Raw genomic sequence first — 26016 nt, 5'->3', positions numbered from 1 at the left:
GTTCATTCATACAATATCTCCAGAAAAAAAATGTGTATATTTCTTCACGACACACATCACGAAGGCACCAGATGCTGAGTAATCTTTTCCGGATGATTAAAAAATATTTATCTGTTTTGCTTATTGAAACTTCATATTTGACATTTTTGTGCTCAGAAGAAGTCATATATCATCAGATCAACTGTTAATTCCATGCCAGATCATTCCTAAAGCAGTGTCAATGGATAGTTGAGTGAATCTGTTCTTAATTTTTCATAATAGATTCCATTGGGAACTTGGGAAACCGAACAAACAAATAACAACATAATAGTGAATAGTACACTGGTATTTTCAACTGCAGCAATGCCCATCGAGCAAACCCTGTTTAAGATTCTGCCTGTGCCACAATATTTGATTATGTCTAAATTTTAAGAAAACTAAATGAATGTAGCCACTACAGGTTATGAGCAGTTTCAATATCTCTCCAGAAGTTGTCTTTCTCTGATCCACCTGTTGTTATGCAAGGATCTGAGCCATGTTATCGAGAATAAGTCTGTTTACATCCTGAGAGGTTATCGCTGGGGTCATGTTACCTTACCTGACCCGTTACCCCAGACCAGACAGACACACATCTGCTGAGAGCAGACCTGACGCATCAACCGCCTATCAACACATGACACCGACAACATCAGTTAGCATGAATTGGGCGAAGATCATTTTCACCATAAAAACGCACCTTTATAATAAAAGCATTACATGCATAATTGCATTTGCGCTCACTTTTGATAATGGTGTATTCCGCTAATGGAACATGCTAGTGGTTGTATTCATTTGGGATCTATCGCATCCCACAACTGTCCCAGACTATGTTTGGAATATGTATTTATTGCACAGAATAGAATAGATCGATTTTTGTACTTTTGGGGGGTACTGTCACGTCCTGGCCTTAGAGAGGCGTTTTATTTCTCTATTTGGTTAGGTCAGGGTGTGATGTGGGGTGGGCATTCTATGTTTTGTTTTCTATGTTTCTTTATTTCTATGTTTTGGCCGGGTATGGTTCTCAATCAGGGACAGCTGTCTATCGTTGTCTCTGATTGGGAATCATACTTAGGTAGCCCTTTTTCCATCCTTCAGTGTGGGTAGTTAACTTTGTTAGTGGCACTATAGCCCTGTAAGCGTCATTGTTGTTTTTTCGTTTCTTGTTTTGTTGGCGACATTTTAAGTAAAAAGGAAAATGTACGCTGACCACGCTGCACTTTGGTCTACTTCTTTTGACGGCCGTGACATTGCTATTATTTTTCTTCTGAAATAGAAAACATTTGCTTCATATCATTCGTTTTTAGGCCTGTCTAAAATAAATAATGGATTTGTTGTGAATGTGTAGGCTACATTACATGGCTGTATTATACTTCTAAAAATGTCTTGTAGGATATGTGTGTTTATGTTGATTAACGGCCAATTACGAGTTATTCTCTTGACAATCACCCGCTGACGAAATTTCGTGACCGCCACATCTATGCATTTGACGATGCTAGTAATATCCTTTTCTGTGAAGTACGTCTCTACACACAAGCCTGAGGGACAACAAGCATCAAGGGTGCCAGAGGGTGGAAACGTTGTTCTAAATAAAATCACCTGGGAGCATGAGCAGCAGTGTGCAGCTTTTTCCTTCATGTTTTCCATGAGTTGCGGAAAGCACCTGGATGAGCGTATGTTCTTCAGCTTTTGTACAAGCATCAATACCACATGTACTGTAAATAGGATAGTATAAAATATTTAGGATGACTCTGCTTTCTTATGAGATTATGTAAATGGTATAGTGTGTAAATGCTATGGTCTGTCAATCTGATGTAATACAATACAGAGGTATCTACATTTGTGAGAGGCAGATGTAGCAAGAATGGTGGGAAGCCAGAACTCTTCTGGTCAAAATTGTCAGGTCAGTTATGATTAGAGTGTAGTTTGTCAACAATAGAAATGTGAATGTTGGCAGGGATGAGGCATCACCTCTCAAAGACTGGACCACCGTGGTTTCCCAGATTATGAGGCATTAAAACACAGTTCCAGAAGTCAAGAAGGGGAAACCATATAATTTCAATGTTTGAGTGTGAAAAATGTTTTGAAACCTGATGTTTCCCTCTTTGACTTCTGGCAGCAAGCATGACTAGAATATCAACCTCTTCCCAGCACATATGCACCAAACCACATATTGGATATTCTGAGTAAACCACATTGTGAAGACTTGGCAACTGTGCAGAGAAGAACAGTCAGTAAGTGTAAATTGAGAATGAATTAAAAAGTCATAACTGTTATGTCTTACAGCAAATTCATCTGGTACATAGAACTTGACATGACAAATATTAGGGTTATGATTAATAGAATTAGCTACTTTTCATTCCCTTTATTGGTGAGACACAACTTGTCAATGCTGTTGAGACATAGAGACAGCTTCATGAAAATATATTATTGTCAGGAGTTGTGGAAAAACAAACAACAGGGTCTGGATTTCTTTTTGGAATAGAACCAGATCAGCCATATTCATCAGAGTGATACATCTAAGGTACAGTGTTGGTTTGGATGTAGCCATAGTGATTTTATAGCTCTGTGTCCCTATTAAATGAATAGAGACATGTACAACTGAATCAGAAACAAATCATGTCTGGATTCCCTCTGCATTGATAGAACTAGATAAAATATAACCTAGAGGATCATTTGGAATATTTTATGCAAATATCTATAAAGATGGCAGCGCAGTCATGATCTAATTCATAGTAAAGCTGAGAACTCCATCATATTAGCTCAAACCACTTTATAATCCCTCCCCACACAATCTTGAATTGAAGACCCTAAATATGTTCAACACGAGATAACCTTTCCAAGCAAGGTTTCTATCATAACAAATTCGTCCCGAGGGAATTTGTTAGCGATGTTTCAATTATTTTCTTTATGCTGGAAAATAACAATTGAGAGCTCTGACTCCTTCCAAAATATAACTGTCCCTGTTCGCCTGCCCAGGTCAAGATCAATGCTTTGTTTTGCCACCAAGCTGCATCTCTCCAAATCTATCTATCCAAGATGAACAACAAATGTAAAAAGCTCTATAGAAATAAATATAATGATACAGTAAAATAACAAGATTGTTCCATCGCTTCACAAACACAAAACAATAGCTCATACAGCAACATTTAACACAATGCAATATATTCAGTTCCCCTATTGGTGGGAAAAGAAGACTAAGTGAAGTAAAGCAACAATGAAGAGAAGATTAACATTTAGCTGCTTACAAATGTTGGCATTAACTTGGATGAACAAATAATGTCAGTGTTTGTAGTCCCTTTTCAATCAGTACTGTATTATACGTTGTGCTGTGAGTTGCTCTTTTGTGAAATTATTCAATGTGGAATGTTTATGAAACTATGAGCTGGATCCAATCCGTATTGCAGAAGATAAACGTTTTAGCGCAAGTAAAACATAAAGGAAATTTCCGAATGCACCAACATATGCTGTGTTTACAATGAACGCCGTCTCTGTGAATGACGAAACATTGCCTTGAAATTTCATTCGAGCTATTGTGCGGATCTCCCGCGATACGGATTGAATCTAGGCCTACCTTACCATATCCAGGTTTAATGGCTGGGGTTTGGTAACCTCTATCCATAGAACAGTCAGAGAAATTACACTTGACACACAGATCACAGATCAAGTTACCAAAATGAAGTAGAAATTAATGGACCAATTCTATACATTCCTTTCTGCATATGTTATTCAGTAGTAGAGCATCTGAAGCTTAATCTTTCAAAAATATACATGCCAAATCATTTCATCATAGTGTTGATGATGTTGATTGGTTGACCAAGATAAAGTAAGCACTTTATGCAAAACATCCTCATGTAAGACACTGTAAAGAAGCATAACATTGCTTTCCAGCAAAAAAAAGCACACACAAGATTCACAAATAGACAACTACAAATTAGAACTACACCTAAACTTGTTCCATTTTCAACACACATTGACAATGCTGCAGCTTTTAAAAACTCCGTCATGTTAGTCTTTGGGTTTGAAATATAGGCCTATGCCTGAACATTTAGTCCAGATTTGATGTTTTTCCTTCATTGCTGCCCATACTGGAGTTCTACAGACGGCATAATGAGAACGGAACAGCTCAAATGGATGACATTTCTGTACAGGAATGGTGACCCTGCTGAGAATCCTAGGCATGTGCAACACCAACTGAGAAGCAATTATACGGGGGCATATCAGATATACCATCAATATTTACACAACACATAGCCAGTTGAAGATTAGCATCACAGTATGTACATTGCAAACTCCATTCTCTGCTTCTTCCGTTTCCTTTCTATAGAACTATACATTTCCCCATTTCTCTTTTCAGTACTGACTGGACCAGCTGATTGAGTCAAATATTATACAGTATACACATATTCATACTACTAGCTACCGTCCTGCTGCTCTGGAGGCTATAAACCTGGGGTGACATTGCGGACTAGGGAGATCACCAAGGGTTAGGGGCTAGCAGCAGCAGGAGGAGGAGGAAGAAGAAGAGAAGAAGTGCTGGGTGGTCTAGAACTTGGTGCTGTGGCTGAAGCTGTCCGACATGATAATGTTCTTGTAGAAGTTGTCGGAGCGCACCGAGCAGTAACCTTTGACCTTGTCAATGACCTGGTGCACGGGGATGATGGAGGAGGAGGCCTCACCCTCCGAGGAGACAGTTTTAGCATTGGTCTGGTTGGAGTAACCTTTACCTGTTAAATATTAAGGAGAGACAAGGTCATGGTTCAGAAAGAACACAATGATCTTTGTGCAGTGCACATTTTTGTTTTTTTCTTAAACTCACAATGACACAAAACGAATGGCTCCAGACAATTGACAAATAAGCAAAGTGAAAAACACATCACTAAGCACATACACAATGTAGATATAAATCTATATATGATTCTGTATATATGATTGTAGGTTGAATATGTGGCACTCATTTTAAACAATTCTAATGCATAGGCTTTGCCAAGATGATTTGCCTGTGTTTTCTGTGTAAAACAGCTTGTTTCTTAATCTTGAAAAATGTTTGAGGTTTAGGTTTATGTCTAGTTACTGTTTAAATTGAGTCCCAATATTTTCTGAGCAAAAGTTCACATGCATCTGTGCATTCTTGTGGAAATCATTCCTATACACGCATGCACATTCAAACAACCTTCAAATTCTACCACAACGGACAACTATGCATAACTCTGTGTATCTTGCCAAAATGTTTGAACCGTTTTCATCTGTTTTTGTCTTATTCTTGTTTTGTTTGCCAAGTGATAAAATATTTTGGTTGGTCTTTTCCATTTGATAATGTCAAGGCAAAAACATCCATCAAAACTCAATTATTTGAGTGGGTCAACTCAGGAATAACACAGGCTTTTGCAATGCAAATACTTTGGCATCTTCAGTGACAGAACATCTGGCTGCCTCCTCACCAGACTGTCAACTCACCATGTATGGGAAAAAACGCGACTAACAATTTTGACTTATCGAGAGTAGAAACATACAGTGCATTCGGAAAGTATTCAGACCCTTTGACTTTTTCCACATTTTGTTACATTACAGCCTTATTCTAAAATGGATTAAAAAGTTCCCCCCCTCATTAATCTACACAAAATACCAGGTTTTTTAGATTTTTAGCAAATGTATAAAATAAACTGAAATATCACATTAACATAAGTATTCAGACCCTTTCCTCAGTACTTTGTTGAAGCACCTTTGGCAATATTTACACCCTCGAGTCTTCTTGGGTATGACGCTACAAGCTTGGCACACCTGTATTTCGAGAGTTTCTCCCATTCTTCTCTGCAGATCCTCTCAAACTCTGTCAGGTTGGATGGGGAGCGTGGCTACACAGCTTCTTTCAGGGTTCAAGTCCGGGCTCTGGCTGGGCCACTCAAGGACATTCAGAGACTTGTCCCGAAGCAACTCTTGTGTTGTCTTGGCTGTGTGCTTAGGGTCATTGTCCTGTTGGAAGGTGAACCTTCGCCGCAGTCTGAGGTCCTGAGCGCTCTGGAGCAGGTTTTCATCAAGGAGCTCTCTGTACTTTGCTACATTCATCTTTCCCTCGATCCTGACTAGATCCCAGTCCATGCCACTGAAAAACATCCCCACAGCATGATGCTGCTACCACCATGATTCACTGTGGGGATGATGCCAGGTTTCCTACAGACGTGTGGAAAAGGTAAAGGGGTCTTAATTTTAATACTTTCTGAATGCACTGTATGACTATATATATGTCTGCTTTCAGTTCGAGAGACAAACAGCTATAATCACTGTCACATATTATTGGCATTCAGGCCAAATACGTTCAATATTCTGTTCAATATTGGTTTCAGAGAATCTTGTTTCTCATGGTCTGCGAGTCTTTATGTGTCTTTTGGAAAAATCCAAGCGGGCAGTCATGTGCCTTTTACTGGAGGAGTGGCTTCTGTCTGGCCACTCTACCATAAAGGCCTGATTGGTGGAGTGCTTCTGTCTGGCCACTCTACCATAAAGGCCTGATTGGTGGAGTGCTTCTGTCTGGCCACTCTACCATAAAGGCCTGATTGGTGGAGTGCTTCTGTCTGGCCACTCTACCATAAAGGCCTGATTGGTGGAGTGCTTCTGTCTGGCCACTCTACCATAAAGGCCTGATTGGTGGAGTGCTGTAGAGATGGTTGTCCTTCTGGGAAACAGTCACATCTCTGGAGCTCTGTCAGACTGACCATCGGATTTTTGGTCACCTCCCTGACCAAGGCCCTTCTCCCCCGATTGCTCAGTTTGACCGGGGCGGCCAGGTCTAGGAAGAGTCTTGCTGGTTCCTAACTTCTTCCATTTAAGAATGATGGAGTCCACTGTGCTCTTGGGGACCTTCAATTCTGCATAAATGTTTTGCTACCCTTCCCCAGATCTGTGCCTCGACACAATCCTGTCTCTGAGCTCTACAGACAATTCCTTTGACCTCATGGCTTGGGTTTAGCCTTATATAGACAGGTGTGAGCCTTTCCAAATCATGTCCAATCAATTGAATTTACCACAGGTGGACTCCAATCAAGTTGTAGAACGATCAATGGAAACAGGATGCACCTGAGCTCAATTTCGAGTCTCATAGCAAAGGGTCTGAATAGTTATGCAAATAAGGTATTTCTGTTTTTTAGAGTTGCTAAAATTACAAAACATTTTTTTTGCTTTGTCATTATTGGGTATTGTGTGTAGATTAAGGAGGACATTTTTTTATTTAATACATTTTAGAATAAGGCTGTAACATAACACAATGTGGAAAAAACGAAGGGGTCTGAATACTTTCTGAATGCACTGTGCGACTATATTAGTCTGCTTTCAGTTCAAGAGATAAACAGCTATAATCACTGTCACATATTAATCACTGGCTATTCATTAAATGTCATCCTCACTTTGATCCTACAAAACTGTTTCTTTCACCAAACCAACATGTCTCATAGAGTCATTACTGCTCACTCCATTGCACGTGTCCATCGTAAAGTAATATAAGGTCATCGTTAAAGGCCCAGTGCAGTCATGTGTTTTGTATCATATTGTACAACAGCTGATGAAACTAACACTGTTAAAGTGTGACCAATGTTATTTGTGTTATTTCCTGATAGTTGCTGGTTGAAAATACAATCTACACGAGAGCTTCTAATCAGCCTGTTTGCATGGGCAGTAGTTTCGGCCTGCCTGGTGACATCACCAGGTGGCAAATTGGTTAATATTTCTTTTACCTCTTATTTACAATGACAGCCTACCCCAGCCAAATCCTAACCCGGGCGATGCTGGGCCAACTGTGTGCCCTCTGGGACTCCCAATCACGGCCTGTGATACAGCCTGGAATTGAACCAGTGTCTGTAGTGACGCCTCTAGCACTGAGATGCAATGCCTTAGACACTCAGGAGCCCACTAATAGACCAGACCAATAACAAAGAGCGTTCCAAACCTATCTGCCAACAACAGCTCGGTTTAAGTTTTCCCTCCTCACTCAGACCACTCCCAGACAGCCCTAGCAAAATTCTAGCTTGAGAAATAGTTTTTGTCCATTTTTATGGAAAACTATTACAGTAAGGTACTTAAAAAAATTGTGTTATTTCACCTTTATTTAACTAAGCAAGTCAGTTAAGAACAAATTCTTATTTACATTGACAGCCTACCGGGGCAGAACAATAGATTTTTACCTTGTCAGCTCAAGGATTCAAACCTTTCGGTTACTGGCCCAACACTCTAACCACTAGGCTACCTGCTGCCCCACTTAATTGTTACCTAGAAATTATATGATATTGTGATTTTAAAAAATGACTGCATTGGGCCTTTAAAGTGTGTAAACAATTAATCAATATGTATATTCCGCTAAATCCATGAGCTGCTATGTATTTAGGGTTATTGGAGGCCACCTTTTGTTGGCAGTGTGCTTCGCGCATGATGGCCTTTGTTTCTCAGGCTGTGACACCCACTGTTTTAAACGTTGTCAGACTAAATTAGTCCATTAGCTGGGGGATGCCATTAATCGTTGGATCAGTCCAATATGACAACATCATATGACAATTACAGATTATCTCACTAACACATCTGGAAGCAATAGGAGAACACACTGCAGCCTAACATGAATGGTTCTCTCTCGAAGCCGTGGCCTACCTCAGCGAGGCAAATAATAGTGAGAGTATCTACGCATGTGGATGCTGACAAATGACCTTTTACATGATCTGAGATCCCTGTGAAATGAAGACCCTTATGATAAGAACATGTTGTAACACGTTGCATACTGTACTTTCATCATTACCATTTCCATATGTACTATAATAGTGGCGGTCCCTCACTGGCTATTCTAGAGTGTCTGAGTACATTGGGTACATACCAGATCTGAAACATGTGCTAAATATCAGGTAGCCAAGGTACTTCACCATCGAATCATCACAGGGTCTGTGTATAAGCAGGTAATAACGCACAAACATCATGCTTGAATTGTGCATTTGGTTGTACAGTGCGTGACGGTGATCTTCATTCCATTCCATGGGTCAGGGATGCACACACACACACACACACACACACACAAACTACAATTTCCCATGTGACAGTGGAATGCTACAAATGCAAGCTGTGTGTTTACTGTGGTATCATTGCTGCTAGCAGAAAACAGAGGCATCCTAGTGGAGCAGAATTAGTGTGGTATGAGAGAGAGACATCCAGAACCGCTGAGAAGGCAAAGGAGCTCACCTGCCAAACTCTCTCATTGGTCAAATCAGTCAAATGTAACTACATCTGTATTTATACAGAACCAAATTAAACATCAATGTTGTTGTAGCATGTTATGTCTTGAGATGTTTTACAATGACTTTAGAGAGAACAATGGCAGAATAGAGCTCCTTGTGTTACAGAGTCTTCATGTCACCATTCAATCTGGATTCAATCTAACTATCAAAGGTAGCATTTTGCATCGAAACCAAATGCACACATGCCAATTTTTATCCTCAACATGTCGTGTTAAATCCAAGATGTCACACAATATTTATATTTCAAACTATTAAATGCTGCATTGTTCTGTTAGACACACCAGTGTTAAGGATAAGTGCAACCAACAGCTGTTAGGTTGAATCCAGGCCTTCATGTTCTAAAGGTGAAAGGCCAATAACACAACATTACATCACACTGTAAGAAAGCATGGAGTCAGGCTGGCTTTGATGCAGTTCAGTTTACCTCAGGAGGTTCTCCTTCGTGCTATTGGTGGGCTACATCTACACACCACAAACATAAATACATACAGGAGATCAGCCACCACGTAGCCCAGGAATGACATATTGTAAACAGAAAAGCAAGAAAATAAATGTTTCACACAGTCCAGCAAATACAAATAGAGGAGAAAGGAAAAGTGTCCAGAGTTAAGTAAAGTATCCTTCTTTTCATAACTACAAAATGTAAACCTTTGTATGAATTAAATGTGGGTCAATGAAAAAGACCAACTGAAAGTAGACAAACGGCTGTGTGTGGCTCAATATTAGACCCTCCCATAGTGTCTTACCTGCATTCCTGCTGCACTTTGCAAAGGGGTTTAGAGTTGCTTTGGCCTTGGAAGTCCAGTTTGCTGTACTGGAGACAAAAGAGCTGGAGGACAGGGACTTCCTCGCGGTGTCCGAGCAGGCCTTCTTGGTGTTGTTAGTGGCTGTCTTGCTCCAGTCTGCCATTCAACAAGACACATTTCACAAATGCTTATTTGGGAAAAAAATCATATAAAGAGTGAAGTGACATTTTATTAGGGCAGGGTTTTATGGAGTTTCTGTTTATTTGATTGCCTATAAATCTATGACTTCTCAGGTTTTATAACCACGGTTCTTTGTTACTTTGGAAATCTGGAGTCTAACTTGCTGCACAGGAGTTTCACAGGACTTTAATTTCAATAGGAATTCTATTAACATTGGACAATATTAAATCAAATATTATTATCTTGTCTTTATCAGCAATATACAAGTACAGTAATTTCCCTCCTCTCATCTAAAGCCTGATATGATGGTAGTATGATAACAGTTCTGAATATCAGGCCAGATATTTTTCCTGAGAGTAAGAAGAGTCTATTTCTTGTCTGTTTCCTGTCAGATCTTTACCTGAGTTGTCTGACAGGCGGAATCTGCCAAAACACAAGTATCTCCTCCACTGTTTCTGGACATTCTCCTTCAGTGCACAGTGGAATATGAAGATGAATAAACCTGTTGGCCAGAGAAGGACAATAAAGGAAAAAGCTGTTAAATAACAACGAAGATGACAGAGATGACAAACAAAAGAGAGTTTGGGTTGGTTCGGCTTTCAGCTACCAGATGTTATACTAAGGAGCCCTCTGGTGGAACAAATAGTACATAACATGACAGTGAAGAAACTACTTATAATTCTTAACATATAATACAATACAGACCTGCTTTGTAAAATATTTATTTAAAAAATACACACACAAAAATACAAACATTCACATATCCTTAATTAGTAACCAACACTACTGTGTATTATCTTTAGGGTGCACAGCGCACCATAGGGAGGCCCTGTACCCTGCAGTGAGTTGAAGATGGAGAAGAGGTACATGAAGGCCAGGTTGACGGGTCCCCAGGCGAAGAAGGCGAAGCCCCAGGTCATGCCCAGGAGGAAGGTGAGACTGATGACGCTCCTCAGGTTCCTCAGCATCTCCTCACGCAGTGTGTGGTTGCTGCGTTTCCCATTGCGACCGCAGATCTGGATCATAACCACGATGAACATGGCCACGTTCAGGAGGAAGAGGACAGAGAAGTAGCCCACACACGTCACATAGAACACCACCTGGCTCCGGATCCAGCAGCTGGAAGGAGGAGGGGGGGGGGGGGATTAGTCATATTGGATGCAATAGGTTAACTGAAATGTTTTAGCTGGGAGGCTGGATCTATATAACATACTGTATACATACATTAGTCCTGGTCCTATGACTGCCATATGGGAAACATACACTTGGATTAATCAACTCTAAGACTCCATCTACATACCTTATGTTATGTTTTCTATCCTCTCTCTTGAGCTTGATGCAGGACTTACAATTCAGAAGAGCCTTGTCCAGTCTCCCCCATTCCATACTGCATTTTCCCATAGGAGTTTTTGTCAAAAGCTACCACTATGGCCACTATCGCAGCAGGCAGACCTGGAAGTGAGACATGGTAACAACAATTCAGGTACACCACGATCCAAACAAATGTGAAAATGCCGTGTGGAGCGTAGATAATTCATGCTACCATGCATTTCAATAGGAAGCAAGAATATGACACATACAGCATACTGTATAACAATTAGTTCATCCAACTTTAGTGACACTTACCCCAGCCGACGATGCAGAACTTGAGGATGTACCTCCGGATGTAGGTGTTGAAGACTTTGACCAGGGCGATGTACATGTGGATGGACTCGAGGCCCATCCAGGTGAAGGATGTGAGCAGGAAGAAGTGGAGGAAGACGGCCACGGCTACACACAGGCCCTCCACATCGAAGGAAGCCAGCCAGCCATCCAACAGGAACACCATGTTGAGGAAGAGCAGCGATGTGCTCAGGTTCATCAGGATCTTAGAGGGGTAGTCACGACGTAACTTCCTGTACAAGACATACACTGAATAACACTGTGACGACTACAGCTCTGGTTGTCTTTCTTATAATATCATGGCCAATGACTAGGACCAAGAGTCCAGGTGACGTAGATTCAGAAGACTAGTTATAGGAGTATTTCCTAGTCACATGTAATATGGATGGAAACACACTCACTCAAAGGCAATATAAGTCAGAAGTGTTGCAGCAGAGAAGATGGCTGATATGCCACATCCGATGTAGGTGATGAAAGTGAGAATCTTGGTGTTTTTCTCATCAATCTGTGCAGCGGATCCAGAGATATCCTTCACAGAGAATACAAAAAATCTTAGACACACTAGCCCATTTTATACAAGGAAACACTACTGTTTTAAATTATTCAGAGTTACATTTACATGATTTTATTAGTCTTACCATTAGGATGCCAAAGTGTGTGAGGTGATCACAGAGGCAGATAGTCTTGTTTCTATTGGACATGGGACTAACCCTGCAGCCTTTACTGTTCCAGCCACCTGTACCGTCTTGTGGAAACAAAGATACAGTACATTCTACAATTGTATTTGGAGACATATCTTCTCTTTAAAATAAAATCAAAATATTTTGTTCAGGCTTACTCTTCATGGTGAAATCCCAGAACATGCAGGTTGGCTTTGGTTTTGTCTGAAAGACACCGACACACTTAATCACCGTCTGACAACAGGCAGACGTTCCAGGTGGCAATTTGTATTGTACTACTACTTTAACTGAGGAAGTACCATCAGGAATCAAATATCATCAACTGGGTGGTAACAGAAATGATATTTTTGAGGAATGAGTTTCTTATCAAAATAAGACGAGGAAAAAAATAAGCGAGGGAGAAAACAAAGAAGAAACAGAGGAGGAACAGAGCATATAGAGAGGAGAGGACAGGAGAGAAGAGGAGAGGAGAGGTGAGGAGAACAGAGGTGAGGAGAGGAGAGCAGAGGTGAGCAGAACTGAGTAGAGGCGAGGAGAGGTGAGGAGAGGTGAGGAGAACCGAGTAGAGGCGAGGAGAGGGGAGGTGAGGAGAACAGAGGTGAGGAGAGGAGAGGTAAGGAGAACCGAGTAGAGGCGAGGAGAGGTGAGGAGAGGTGAGGAGAACAGAGGTGAGGAGAACAGAGGTGAGGAGAACAGAGGTGAGGAGAGCAGAGGAGAGGAGAGCAGAGGAGAGGAGAGGTGAGGTGAGGAGAGCAGAGGTGAGGAGAGGTGAGGAGAGCAGAGGTGAGGTGAGGAGAACAGAGGTGAGGAGAGTGGGTAGACTACCTGGTAGTTCAGGTGTGCTATCTCAATCTCCACGGGATCCTGCAGGTTACTGATGGAGTAATTGCCCACACTGCTGGCCACAACATAGCTGTTAAGAGATAGCTCGTCCTGTTTATCCTGAGAATGATCAAAGAAAAGTTCCATTTTGAAATATAAAAATATGCCACTGAAAACTGTAAATTCACAAACCAGGCATACGAATCACCATGCATTAGTAGGAAGCAATAAAATAAAGTACAACACACTGTACAGACACACCAAATTTGTTGAGTTGCATGAAAAAGAGCTATAAACCTGGACACTCATAACTATAGATTTACATACCAGACACATGAGTCACCATCCATGAAAAGGATGCGTGCAAAATGAAAACATACTGTTATATGCTGAAAGGACACACTAAATCAGATACATTCCATCTAAAAGACGTATAAACCTGGAATAGTCCTGTTTTGCGGAAGAACATGAAGTTGATCCTGGAGACAGCAGCAATCTCTTCATTGGTCAGGGTCTGGTTGTTGAGCAGTGTAGCTGGCAGTGTGACCTGAGCCAGGGGGTTCAGCTGATCCGACTTAAAGGCAATCTGGTGGCAGAGAAGCTAGTTAGACCATTGGCTTTACAATAGACAATCCTATGTGACAGTATTTGACTTGCCAATGTAGACAGGTGCCTGCTGACTAATATGCTGATTATATAACGAGTCCCCTGCTGTACCATCTGGAGGTCCTTTCCAAACCTCTGGCGTCCCCGTGCCCTGACATGCCACCACACGTGTCTTGTCACATCATTTACATGATCCACAACATGTGGTGGAGTATGATTAAAGTGTGCCCTTTCTGCTGGCACAGCACAACACCAGCACAACACCAGCACAGCATTAGCACAGCATTGACATGTAAGGCAAAGGTATAGGGTAAAACATGTGAACCAAAGTGACAACACAGGAAATCAAGAGAGAGGGAAGGCTGTGGTGGACTCGGCTTGCTAGTTAGTCAGCTGAATCATATTTGCTTAACTCTGTGATCCTTGCATAATTCTGAATAACAGGACTCCATGTGCAGCACAAGGTTATGAATGTACAGAAAATACTGTTAATGACTTAAACAAATATACATCCTCCCATTTATGTTACATGGACTCAACAGGTCTGATGGGTTGTGAGTCACCTTTAACACTGAACGAGAGTTTCCACAGGAAGGCTTTCCTGGAAGCCCCGGCTGACTGGCTGACTGGCTGACTGGCTGACTGGCTGACTGGCTGACTGGCTGACTGGCTGACTGGCTGACTGGTGGACTGCCTGACTGGTGGACTGCCTGACTGGTGGACTGCCTGACTGGTGGACTGCCTGACTGGTAGACTGCCTGACTGGTTGACTGGCTGACTGGCTGACTGGTGGACTGGCGGACTGGCTGACTGGCTGACTGGTGGACTGGCGGACTGGCGGACTGGCTGACTGGCTGACTGGCTGACTGGTGGACTGGCGGACTGGCGGACTGGCTGACTGGCTGACTGGTGGACTGGCTGACTGGTGGACTGGCTGACTGGCTGACTGGCTGACTGGTGGACTGGCTGACTGGTGGACTGCCTGACTGGTGGACTGCCTGACTGGCTCACACACACAGTAGGAGTAGTGGTGGGGCATAACAACCCCTATTGACTCTCAGGGCACATTGACTGTGAATGAAACAACAACTGCCAGGTATGGATGTTATGAGCTTTGTGCACAGCAGAGACGTGTATATATATAGTAGGAATCAAATATCATCAACTGGGTGGTAACAGAAAAAAACATGTTTTACCTATGTGGAATGAGTTCATTATCATAATACAGGACAGTGCAGCAGATAATACTAATCTCTATAACTCTTGTGTATAACACTGACCCTAACTGTTTAGTGAGTACCTGGAGGTCTGTGGAGTTGGGGTGTATGAAGGCACTGAAGGAGGTCCCATTGAACTTGCTGTACTTGAAGGCTGAAATTCCCAGAGCCAGATTTTTAGAGGTTATGTTTTCTGTAGGCCCATCAAACTCTATCTTCTGAACCAGCTCATCCACCGTCTTCAATGTGCTACACATAGATAGAGAGACATTTAGGGGTTATCACAAAAATGGACTTTCACTAGTGTATCACAGTACTTTGGTACTTTGGTACAAAGAGACCACACAGACCCCATACAGTAGATCTACCTGTGAGATATAGTCATCACTCATGTATGTATCCCTCCCAGCATGCTGGACACTCAGTAAGAGGTGGGTTCTGAGGAGAGGAAAGACAATCGCAATGGGAGCAGAGAGGAGTATCTTACCACGCTGAGGATGTAACCAGGGCTGACACGGAGCTGGTCATCACGTTAGAGAGGATGCTAACTACGGTTTTGGCCAGATGGGTGTTGATCTTGGCCACTTTGACCAGCTCCTTAACCTTTCCCACCACCTTGAACACCTCGTCTGCGGAGAGCTCGTTGTTGGTGATATTATCAAGTTGGAGGGCGACTTCGGCAGCATTCTCTGTTCGGAGACAGTAAGAAGGGAGATGGATAAACATCTAGAGAGCTCTCCTTGGGCTGTCAATAGACACGTATTATCAGCTGTCTGATGACTGCCCACTGTCTGCCACGGTGAGGGCGTTTACACACGTTTTATCTCTAAAATTGCATCTCAGTGGGCATCTCTGTCCCTCTATGTCTCTAAGAGCAGTGTGTTGAGATCAAATACATCTCAAGTATTCATTCGGGCAGCCATTTTGATTTCCTCTGCTGTGGAGTCATTAAAGTGATTTGAGAGAGCGTGAAGATGTCTGTGGCCTACCTGCTGACACTTTGATGTTATCGATAGCAATGCAATTCCTGAGGTCTGGGGCGCACCAAAACGCTGTGTAATTCAGGGGGCTGATCACACTGGGGATAAACAAGCACAGAATGCAATCTGGTATTTTGAGGAAAGATAAATTACCTCAACAAATGAGTGCGTTCATTGTCAGAATATCAGCAATGTCAAGTTCTTAGATCTTTTAAAAGCAGACTGATATCCCATCGATATCCCATTGATATCCCATTGACATCCCATTGATATCCCATTGACATCCCATTGATATCCCACTGATATAAATGGAAATGGGTGATGTAATATTTCTGGAAATGAAAATGAACTTGCTAATTGTTTGTATAAAGATAGGACATCATTTGATACAGTGAATGTGTCAGTCTCACCATGTTCTGGATGCAGTCTGGTCTTTGTTGGGGAAACAGGGGATGTACTGAGTGACCGTTGGTCTGCTCTCTGGCCAGATGTAATGGAGGGGAGTTTCCCCCGTGCAGTTCTCTGAATGACAGAGAAAAGCATGCAGCAGAACATTTTTAACACTGCACACCAGCAATATATTAAGATCCAATGACTACAATAAGATGTTCAGAAACCTTCGAGGCATTCACATTTCAAACCTAATCTAATTAGGAGGTGCTTTAGAGTCGATGTGTAACCGTGCGCTGTGAAATTGGGTTCTTCCTCTGGGCTATGTGAGGGTCATGTTTTTGTGATCTTGGTGAGGATTGCTGCCCCAGTCACTTCCTGCAGTAAGAAGGGAGGCATTGAAGTGATTTAAATGGGTCTGGGTGAGATCATGTCCTACCGACAGACTGCACGGCGACAGTGTCTAGCTCCAGTCTGTTGCTGATGCTGGTGCCGCTTCGGCCCATCCTGGTGGAGATGGCAGCTTCTCCCAGGGTCACGTTGGTGGTGGTCTTGTAGACCAGCAGGGCCCGGCAGGTGTATCTGGAGGGTGGAGAAGGAAGAGGAAGATGGGTGGGGAAGAATGAAGAGGGAAGAAGAGTAACAGGATACTTAATTCACATGGAAAGACCTAGTGAATTACCATTCTTCTTTTAGGATTAGGGTTGTAAAGGCACAGAGTTTTCCCGAGTCACGTGATGTGGTCAGGAACAACTCCCTACCTACTATACCATATTAAATATTGTCTTTACCTTTTACTCTCTAGCTGTAAGTCACTGCAAGGCTGGACACTGGGAACAAGATAAAAAGGAAATGGAGGGCGATCAACATTATTGATCTGCAATACAGCTGTAAAGAAAACTACATAGAATGGACATGGAGCTGCATTTTATGATGGTACAAAGATCTAATTGCTTACCTGACATTAGCGACATAGACCATGTGTGTCCAGTTTTGGAATGTTTGATTGAGCTGTAAATGAACCAGTAAAACAGTGAAGTTCTCACCTAGCCATCTTAAGATGACTGCACTAATTGTAATGCACTATAAGAGCGTCTGCTAAATGTAAATGGAATGAATTGAGTTCATCTTGTATTCTATTGATGATTTGATACAAGATGAATTGAACATGACCAGAAGCCTTACCCATTGTGCAACAGATTTCTCAACGTCAGACTCTCTTACGTCGGCCTCCTTGTCACGGACAAGAAAGAAGATCCTGTAGAAAAGACCCTCTGCAATTGAAAAGAAAACACATCAATCTATATTTGACGCAGTTCATTTTACACCTCTCGATGGAACACGTGTCTGTGCTGCATAGCAGGAGTGCAAGGGTTGAGACACAATTGAGTTAAGTAAAATCCAATTTCATACGACAAATGATGTTGACAAGCTGTTCTTCCACGGAATAAAAAACTTGGGGGGGGGGTTTCATAAGGAAGAGGCTAAATTAAAATACTCTGTTATCATCCTAGATGACAGTAATCAAAATAGAACTAATAGATATAGTACATGCCATTATATGACTGATCTGTATTCAGTGCCCAAATGATTGATTGTAAATGAGAGCATGTACCGTGTAGTACATCACTCTTGTTTGACCGTGTTGGTGATCTGCTGCTATGCCTCACAGCCATCACAAGATGGCTCCCAAGCCTCTTCTGTTGTTACTGCTGATCTTAGTACAGTACAATGCTGTTTCTAATCCATATCAAAACTTTTCTTCGGAGACTCCAGTAATTAGATATTCGGTAGATAGGTCACCTCAGAAAGTTCTGAAGTATTCAAAAGATATATATATATATATTTATCTTTGTTGATCAAGAGTGTTCTTTTTTTCATCGATTTTCTATCGTAGAGCAATAACAGATTACATTTAGAGGAGCAGTCATTTGCTCTAAAATCAAATGATAACAGTATTGGAAGTCTCCCAAAAAACATGTATTATTAAAAACTTGAAATCACAAGATGAGAGCTGGGCCCCATCAGCAGAGAAGAGGCCATTCTAGAGTTCAGTGATTTGTCACCTACAGTACACGCCAATGTTAATGTTCTACGGCCCGTCCAAAATCACAACACAACCTCAAATCATCAGCCTGATTTTCACCAGTTTTCCTTGGAAATATCACATTAACATAAGTATTCAGACCCTTTCCTCAGTACTTTGTTGAAGCACAATGATTACAGCCTCGAGTCTTCTTGGGTATGACGCTACAAGCTTGGTACACCTGTATTTCGGGAGTTTCTCCCATTCTTCTCTGCAGATCCTCTCAAACTCTGTCAGGTTGGATGGGGAGTGTTGCACTCACAACTATTTTCAGGTCTCTCCAGAGATCGGGTTCAAGTCCGGGCTCTGGCTGGGCCACTCAGGGACATTTAGAGACTTGTCCCGATGCCACTCATGTGTAGTCCTGAGCACTCTGGAGTAGGTTTTCATCAAGGATCTCTCTGTACTTTGCTCCGTTCATCTTTGCCTCGATCCTGACTAGTCTCCCAGTCCCTGCCGCTGAAAAACATCCCCACAGCATGATAATGCCACCACCATGCTTCACCGTAGGGATAGTGCCAGGTTTCCTCCAGACGTGATGCTTGGCATTCAGGCCAAATAGTTAAATCTTGGTTTCATCAGACCAGAGAGTCTTGTTTCTCATGGTCTGGCCACTCTACCATAAAGGCCTGATTGGTGGAGTGCTACAGAGATGACTGTCCTTCTGGAATGTTCTTCCATCTCCACAGAGGAACTCTGGAGCTCTGTCAGAGTGACCATCAGGTTCTTGGTCACCTCCCTGACCAAGGCCCTTCTCACCCGATTGCTCAGTTTGGCCGGGTGGCCAGCTCTAGGAAGAGTCTTGGTGGTTCCAAACCTTTTCCATTTAAGAATGATGGAGGCTACTGTGTTCTTGGGGACCTTCAATGCTGCAGAAAATGTTTTGGTGCCCTTCTCCAGATCTGTGCCTCGACAAAATCCTGTCTCGGAGAGCTCTACGGACAATTCCTTCTTCCTTCTTCTCATGGCTTGGTTTTTGCTCTGACATGCACTGTCAACTGAGGGACCTTATATAGACAGGTGTGTACTTTTCCAAATCATGTCCAACAAATTGAATTTACCACAGGTGGACTCCAATCAAGTTGTAGAAACAACAGGATGCACCTGAGCTCAATTTCGAGTCTCATAGCAAAGTGTATACATACTTATGTAAATAAGGTATTTCTGTTTTTTTCATTTGTAAAACATTTGCAAAATAAATAAAAAAACCTGTTTACATTTTGTCATGATGGTATATTGTGTGTAGATTACTGAGGATATTTTTTTATGTAATCAATTTTGGAATAACGCTGTAACATAACAAAATGTTACTCGTCGAACACTCTTGCACTGTATAAGTTGTTATTGCAAAACATACTGTTCCCAGTTCAAGTCCACACAGACATGAAAAATTAAAGCGAGTTTTACAATGGCATGGGGCGAGAACAGGGGTGCCCGTGATGCAGGCTGTGGTACGTGCGATGGCGTGTGTGGTAGACACCGTGCCACTGCCTGCATTCAGCACTTCATGTGGAGTGGTAAGAGGAAAGTAGGGGCTCTCTGTAGGAACAAAAGACTGATGATTCATGTCAATGACGGCTAGTGGCATGGGAGTGGTCTGTGTCTCTTTGTCTGTGACGGTGCTCTGATTCACAGTCACATTGTTGCCAGGGCCCAATCTGCTTACTGACGTGCTTACAGCAGTGGAGGGTGTGTGTTAGATGAGGGCCGGTCCATGTCTATTACCCTGTGTGTCCTCACTGTGGTTGGCTCTGAAGGAGACTGATACAGGGCTAGCCCCAGCCTGGTAGGTGTTTAGGGCCGTAAGAGGCTATCGGTGAACTGGATATTTGGAGAAACAGTTGGCTGTTTATTAGCAGTGGTGAGTTGTGTGTATATGGCAGACTGTGTGTTTGAGGCAGAAGGAGGCTGCATAATTGTGGTAACAGTGGTGGGCTGTATAATTGCAGCCTAATGGTGAGGTTACCAGAGGCAGCAGCAGTGAGCTGTGTGTCTGGGGAAGTGGACAATGCTGTGTTCTCTCTGCTCTCTTCAGGCCAGGCCAGTGTTCCATCAGTTCCAGCAGGCTGAGTGGGCTCTGACTGGCTGCCAGTGAGTGTAGAGGATTGTCGGAATGCAGCCATTGGTCTGGTGGGCAGTGAGGCGCTAGCTCTCCAATACGAGGAGCGTTTGTTGTCATCGGTCTGTGGAATACGGGAGATTCAGAAGCATCTGACATGAGCTGATCTGACCTGGAGGTCATGGCGGAGAGTGTGTGTCTGTGTGAATCACACAACCAGGACCGCTGACTGGCCGTGACCAGCCTAATTCATGCATATATGCCTGCCGCTGCGGTTCATGGGTAACGGCGTTGCCATATTCTGACGATGTGCTGCTGATGTATGGCGTTGGCAGGGCTGGAGAGGGAGAGGGGGCTAGCATGGAGGAGGAGAGGGCTGGTCTGGGAGACATATTCAGATCCATCATCATAGTTGTGTAAGGTCCCATGGTGTCCAAGCTGGGATACAGATGGGTTGCTCTGCGTGCTGGGGCGGAAGAGAGAGATCGGAGATGGAGAGGAGGAAGAGCCACTTACGGGTGACGTGGACTTCCTCTCCTTACTCTGGAGCCGAGTGTCTCTCCATCCCATCTTTACTTTCCCATTCGGTAAAATTGGTGATATGAAGCTTCTCTGGCAAGGCTGTCTCAGACAGGGGGTCAGTGCTGAGAGAGACCAAGCTGAATGTGGTGGGCAACACATCCATCCACTCCTGTCTGCTTGGGGAGATTGTATTAGGAGCTGAGGACTGAGAGGAGGCCCATTCGTCTGGCATGGTGGCTGGGAGGAGCGCCTGGTGGTGTAGTTGTTCTGTGATAGGAGTGACAAATAGATGGGATGTACGTGACAAACCTCTCAGATTAGTCGCCTGGCCCTCGTTACATATTCGTCGCCAGACCCACTGGCTCCAGGTCATCTATAAGTCTATGCTAGGTAAAGCTCCGCCTTATCTCAGCTCACTGGTCACGATAACAACACCCACCCGTAGCACACGTTCCAGCAGGTATATCTCACTGATCATCCCCAAAGCCAACACCTCATTTGGCCGCCTTTCCCCCCATTTCTCTGCTGCCAGTCACTGGAACGAATTGCAAAAATCGCTGAAGCTGGTGACTTTTATTTCCCTCACCAACTTTAAACATCAACTATCTGAGCAGCTAACCAATCGCTGCAGCTGTACATAGTCCATCTGTATATAGCCCATCCAATCTACCTACCTCCTTCCCCATACTGTTTTTATTTACTTTTCTGCTCTTTTGCACACCAGTATCTCCACTTGCACATCATCATCTGCTCATCTATCACTCCAGTGTTAATCTGCTAAATTGTAATTATTCGCTCCTATGGCCTATTTATTGCCTTACCTCCTCATGCCTTTTGCACACACTGTATATAGACTTTCTTTTTTTTCTACTGTGTCATTGACTTGTTTATTGTTGTTTATGTATAACTCTGTGTTGTTGTCTGTGTCACACTGCTTTGCTTTATCTTGGCCAGGTCGCAGTTGTAAATGAGAACTTGTTCTCAACTGGCCGACCTGGTGAAATAAAAGGTGAAATAAAACACATAATATTAAAGAGGGTAAAACCAGGTCACTGTGGTGTTTGTCAGAGGAAGAGAGGTGTGTTTCCTCAAGGACAGGTGTTAGAGCTGTTTTAAGGACTGACAGAGACAGTGGACTGGGCCTTGTGCCCTCCCGCATCAATAAATCACTTTGAACCTCCATTGAAGGCTGCAGCACACTCGCCTGTGAACTCTCCAAGAGCACCGGGTCGGTCTCAGTGGCAGCTAGGCTGACGTGTCCTGAATGACTAACATCACCTTGTTCCATCCTGCGGATGGGTAAGGAGGAGAACGCAGGGTAGGGAGAGGTGGGGTGAGGTATGGAGGGAGTTAGGGACCGATAAATCTGTAATCACAACTGCCCATAGGCTATCTGGAGGCTGGAGCTGCTGCAGTGTAGTAGACACGGTAGGTATGGGAGTAGGTTAGGGTGTAGTAGACTGTTGGTCTGGAGATCTCCATTGTGAGGTCACTTTCAGAGATCATCTTGACCCTCATAGAGACTCTGAGCTCTGCTATTGTTAATAATGAGGGAGACTGTGTGGCGATATTTGAGTGGGCCTGTGTGATTCTCTCTGCTTTTTGCTCACTGAAGCCGCTGCTTGGCCGGGCCTGATCCATTTGCACACCTGTCTTGTCTGGAGCCGTGCTGAAAGGAGGGATTTGAGTCCAGCTGCTGTGTGCTGCTACCACCCCACCCTGCTCCCCAGTCCCAGCCTCTCCTCCAGCCTCTGCCAGAATGCCTCCTGCCAACGCCTCCCAGGGTAAACTGGGCTCTGATTGATTGTGTAAATGTTCCCCTCCTCCCCGGCAGTAACAGAGCCGCCCATAGTCACACGGTCTGGGCCTTCAGTGCTGACTCCAGCCCCAGTGTGGGAAAGGTTGTGTGGGCCAGAGGCAGCCAGAGCCAGGCCTTCATCCAGGGAGTAGGGTGAGTCATATTGGAAGAGGCTGAAGGGGTTGTCCCCTAGGTCCAGGTCGTAAATGAATGGCTCAAAGCCTGATGTGTCCTCCACCAGGGGCTTAGTCCAGTTCACAGTGCTGCTGCTGTTCTCTCTGCTGGGACTCAGTGGCACCCAGTGGTGGGGGCCATGGGCTTACTCTTCTTACGGTTGCTGAGTGATGCTGATGCCGCTGCTGGGAAAGATTCCAGGTCCTCCTCATCCCTACTGTTCCCAACATCCACCAGTCGCCCTGGGAACAACCCCTGGGGACTGGTCGTGGCCCTGGATATGGTGTGTCTTACTGGCCACCAGCGCTGTTGTTGTTGTGATCACCTGGGGTACAGGAGGATGCTTGGTCGGCTAGAGGATGGGTCTGATGGTGGCCTCAGGTTTCTTCCTCACGGGCCAGAAGAGGGGGGTAGAGATGTAGCCCAGTGAGGTTCTAGAGCTGTGGGGACCAGGCACGACGTGAGGCCTGGTGTGGGGGGGAGGGGGGGAGGGGGGGGGGGGGAGGCTACTGGCCAGGGGGTGAGCCAGAGCAAAGACCACAGATACACTGTTCTCTCCTTGTATGTGGCGCACCAGTCCAGTCAAGGTAAAAAGCAGGTTACATATTTTAAATACAGACTGACATCCAGCATATACTGTAACTGAATAAACAAATACAAAATAGTAGCCGCTGTATGGAAGAATACAATATTAGGATCACCTAGATTTATGGCAGTTAACTAGACCTTCATTTTGAGTTGACAGAAAAGATACAGATATTGTCAAATGCATTTTGGCTGAGGACAGGATAGAGTGACAGGCAAGCAGACAGGTTGAGAGAGAGAACAGTTTGCCAAAGGAAGCTGCTGCGTCTCACTACAAACAAGTCAAGGAGATGTGTGTGTCTTACCCAGGGTAATGATGTTGGTGGACAAGACAGTAGAAGACAGGTTAGTCGAGGACGGTGGTGTAGTAGTGGCTTCAGACAATGTTAGCAAGAGTGACAGCACAACTAAGTCAGCAAGGAGAGTATCTCAAGATTTCCCAAGTGTATGTTTTACCCAGCTGGGCGGAATCTGAGCAATGACAGAAGACATGATAGTAGAAGAAACCAAGAACAAAGTAAAAGCTTCAACTACTGAAGAAGTGGAAGCTAGAAATAGTATGTGATTAGTCAAGTGTCTCATTTTGAAGCTGTGTATATTAACTACTTCTGAAACCGTTATAAACACATCCTAAAACCTTGTGACGTCTAGTCTACCTTGATTATATTAGTAATTAGTCATTTGGATCCCAAACATAGAAAAATAGAGGCCCCATGTCTTCAGACTACACTTTGAGGTCTTTTTGCACAAAGTGATAGAGGCAAGGTGTACTGAACAAAGGTATACAGTATACTTTTTTCTGTTAAGCCTTACTCGGAGTAGTAGTGATGTTAGCTGGTGTGTTAGTGGTAGTAGTGATGTTAGCTGGTGTGTTAGTGGTAGTAGTGATGTTAGCTGGTGTGTTAGTGGTAGTAGTGATGTTAGCTGGTGTGTTAGTGGTAGTAGTGATGTTAGCTGGTGTGTTAGTGGTAGTAGTGATGTTAGCTGGTGTGTTAGTGGTAGTAGTGATGTTAGCTGGTGTGTTAGCGGTAGTAGTGATGTTAGCTGGTGTGTTAGCGGTAGTAGTGATGTTAGCTGGTGTGTTAGTGGTAGTAAGGGATAATAGGGGAGGATTTGTCACTGTTAGTAAGAGTAAGGGATAGAAAATGAAATTCACAATTAAGAGAGACACATTTGAGACAAAAGGGATCAAAATAGACAGTTGATATTGAATTCTCCCCAATCAGTCCGTAGTCACTAACAGGCAAAAGGGAAAGTGGGCTGTCTTACCATGCACTGTGTTGTTAGTGGTAGGTGAGTTAGTTGTAGCTGGGTTTGAAACAATAGTAGTAGCAGAAGCTGTCGGTGCTGGTAGAACATGGGTGGAAAATTGTCAAAATAATTGTTAAAATAAAATGGAAGGCAATAACGGCAAACACACAATACAGGGCTACTAGAGGTGTTTCCAAAATGTCAAGAACCAAGAGTCCATTGTTAAAAGGAAGTAAGATGGGAAAACATACTCCCACTGAGAAGCCATGACAATTGCTTTCCCAGCTTAATCCATGTGGAAAGTTACAAGTTGGTCAAGGATAGCACTGCTTTCAAACCCATTCCCAACACATGAAGGCACCTGCCACAAGCCGAGAACAAAACAAGAAAAAACAAATAGACAAATCTTACCATTGGTTGTGCTGTAGAATAGAGTTGTGTTAGTAGCGGCTGCTGCAGATGGGATAACGGTTTGAGTAACTGGTGACAAGGACAGCAAATGTGAACTAAATTGTTTGAAAGAGTGAAATGAACACACATACACACAAACAATAAGCAATGCACTAGAGAGTATGCATGGGGTTATATGGGTCAACACGTGGCCATGCCATTAACAACCTCACTGGCAAGATCTCTCATCTTTACCTTTTTTCCTGAAAGTAAATGACAATGTAGTTACTGCCAAATGTCATGTGTTTGCTAAATGTTCTGAGAGGGAAATCAGAATAAACTACGTAGACATATTATATGGATGTACCAAAATTGAAGTGTTTATAAAGGCCTTATAAGTAACACATTCAGAAAAATGCAATTCGCACTATAACTATAATCAGATACAATTTGCATAAACTGCGATCAGTTCCATTGGGAGAGATACCTTACCAGTGGTTGTGCTGGGTAATGTTGGAACATTAGTTGTAGCTGCAGGAGTGGTCGGGGTAGTGGTTTGAACTGGTGACATTGACAGCACAAGACAG

The 26016-nt window shown here is 43.3% G+C and overlaps 1 protein-coding gene across 9 annotated transcripts in view; it reads right to left on the bottom strand.

Annotated features, from left to right (window-relative positions):
* Positions 1-2339: 2339 nt before the first annotated feature.
* The window catches only part of adgrg6 (adhesion G protein-coupled receptor G6), a 55036-nt gene continuing 31359 nt past the window's right edge, over positions 2340-26016 (bottom strand). For 4 of the 9 annotated variants that reach the window (XM_031837186.1, XM_031837188.1, XM_031837187.1 and 1 more), the window contains 22 exons: positions 25922-25990; positions 25451-25519; positions 25058-25135; positions 17750-17838; positions 17523-17575; positions 17356-17394; positions 17004-17146; positions 16585-16696; positions 16184-16272; positions 15682-15883; positions 15278-15443; positions 13811-13957; positions 13375-13491; positions 12708-12753; positions 12508-12614; positions 12271-12398; positions 11834-12102; positions 11557-11659; positions 11043-11326; positions 10608-10709; positions 10028-10183; positions 2340-4742 (listed from right to left, as the gene is read on the bottom strand). In XM_031837186.1, coding sequence (XP_031693046.1) covers positions 4561-4742; positions 10028-10183; positions 10608-10709; positions 11043-11326; positions 11557-11659; positions 11834-12102; positions 12271-12398; positions 12508-12614; positions 12708-12753; positions 13375-13491; positions 13811-13957; positions 15278-15443; positions 15682-15883; positions 16184-16272; positions 16585-16696; positions 17004-17146; positions 17356-17394; positions 17523-17575; positions 17750-17838; positions 25058-25135; positions 25451-25519; positions 25922-25990 — 2750 coding nt within the window. In that variant the 3' untranslated portion in view covers positions 2340-4560. Of the gene's footprint in view, positions 4743-9705; positions 9744-10027; positions 10184-10607; positions 10710-11042; positions 11327-11556; positions 11660-11833; positions 12103-12270; positions 12399-12507; positions 12615-12707; positions 12754-13374; positions 13492-13810; positions 13958-15277; positions 15444-15681; positions 15884-16183; positions 16273-16584; positions 16697-17003; positions 17147-17355; positions 17395-17522; positions 17576-17749; positions 17839-25057; positions 25136-25450; positions 25520-25921; positions 25991-26016 lie in introns of all 9 variants that reach the window. The other 5 variants (XM_031837191.1, XM_031837192.1, XM_020496546.2 and 2 more) reach the window with 3 other exon arrangements.

The sequence above is a fragment of the Oncorhynchus kisutch genome, linkage group LG12 (genome assembly GCF_002021735.2).
Source record: "Oncorhynchus kisutch isolate 150728-3 linkage group LG12, Okis_V2, whole genome shotgun sequence".
Lineage (NCBI taxonomy): Eukaryota > Metazoa > Chordata > Actinopteri > Salmoniformes > Salmonidae > Oncorhynchus > Oncorhynchus kisutch.
The sequence above is the reverse complement of the archived record's forward strand: the minus strand, read 5'-3'. Positions and strand labels throughout refer to the sequence as shown.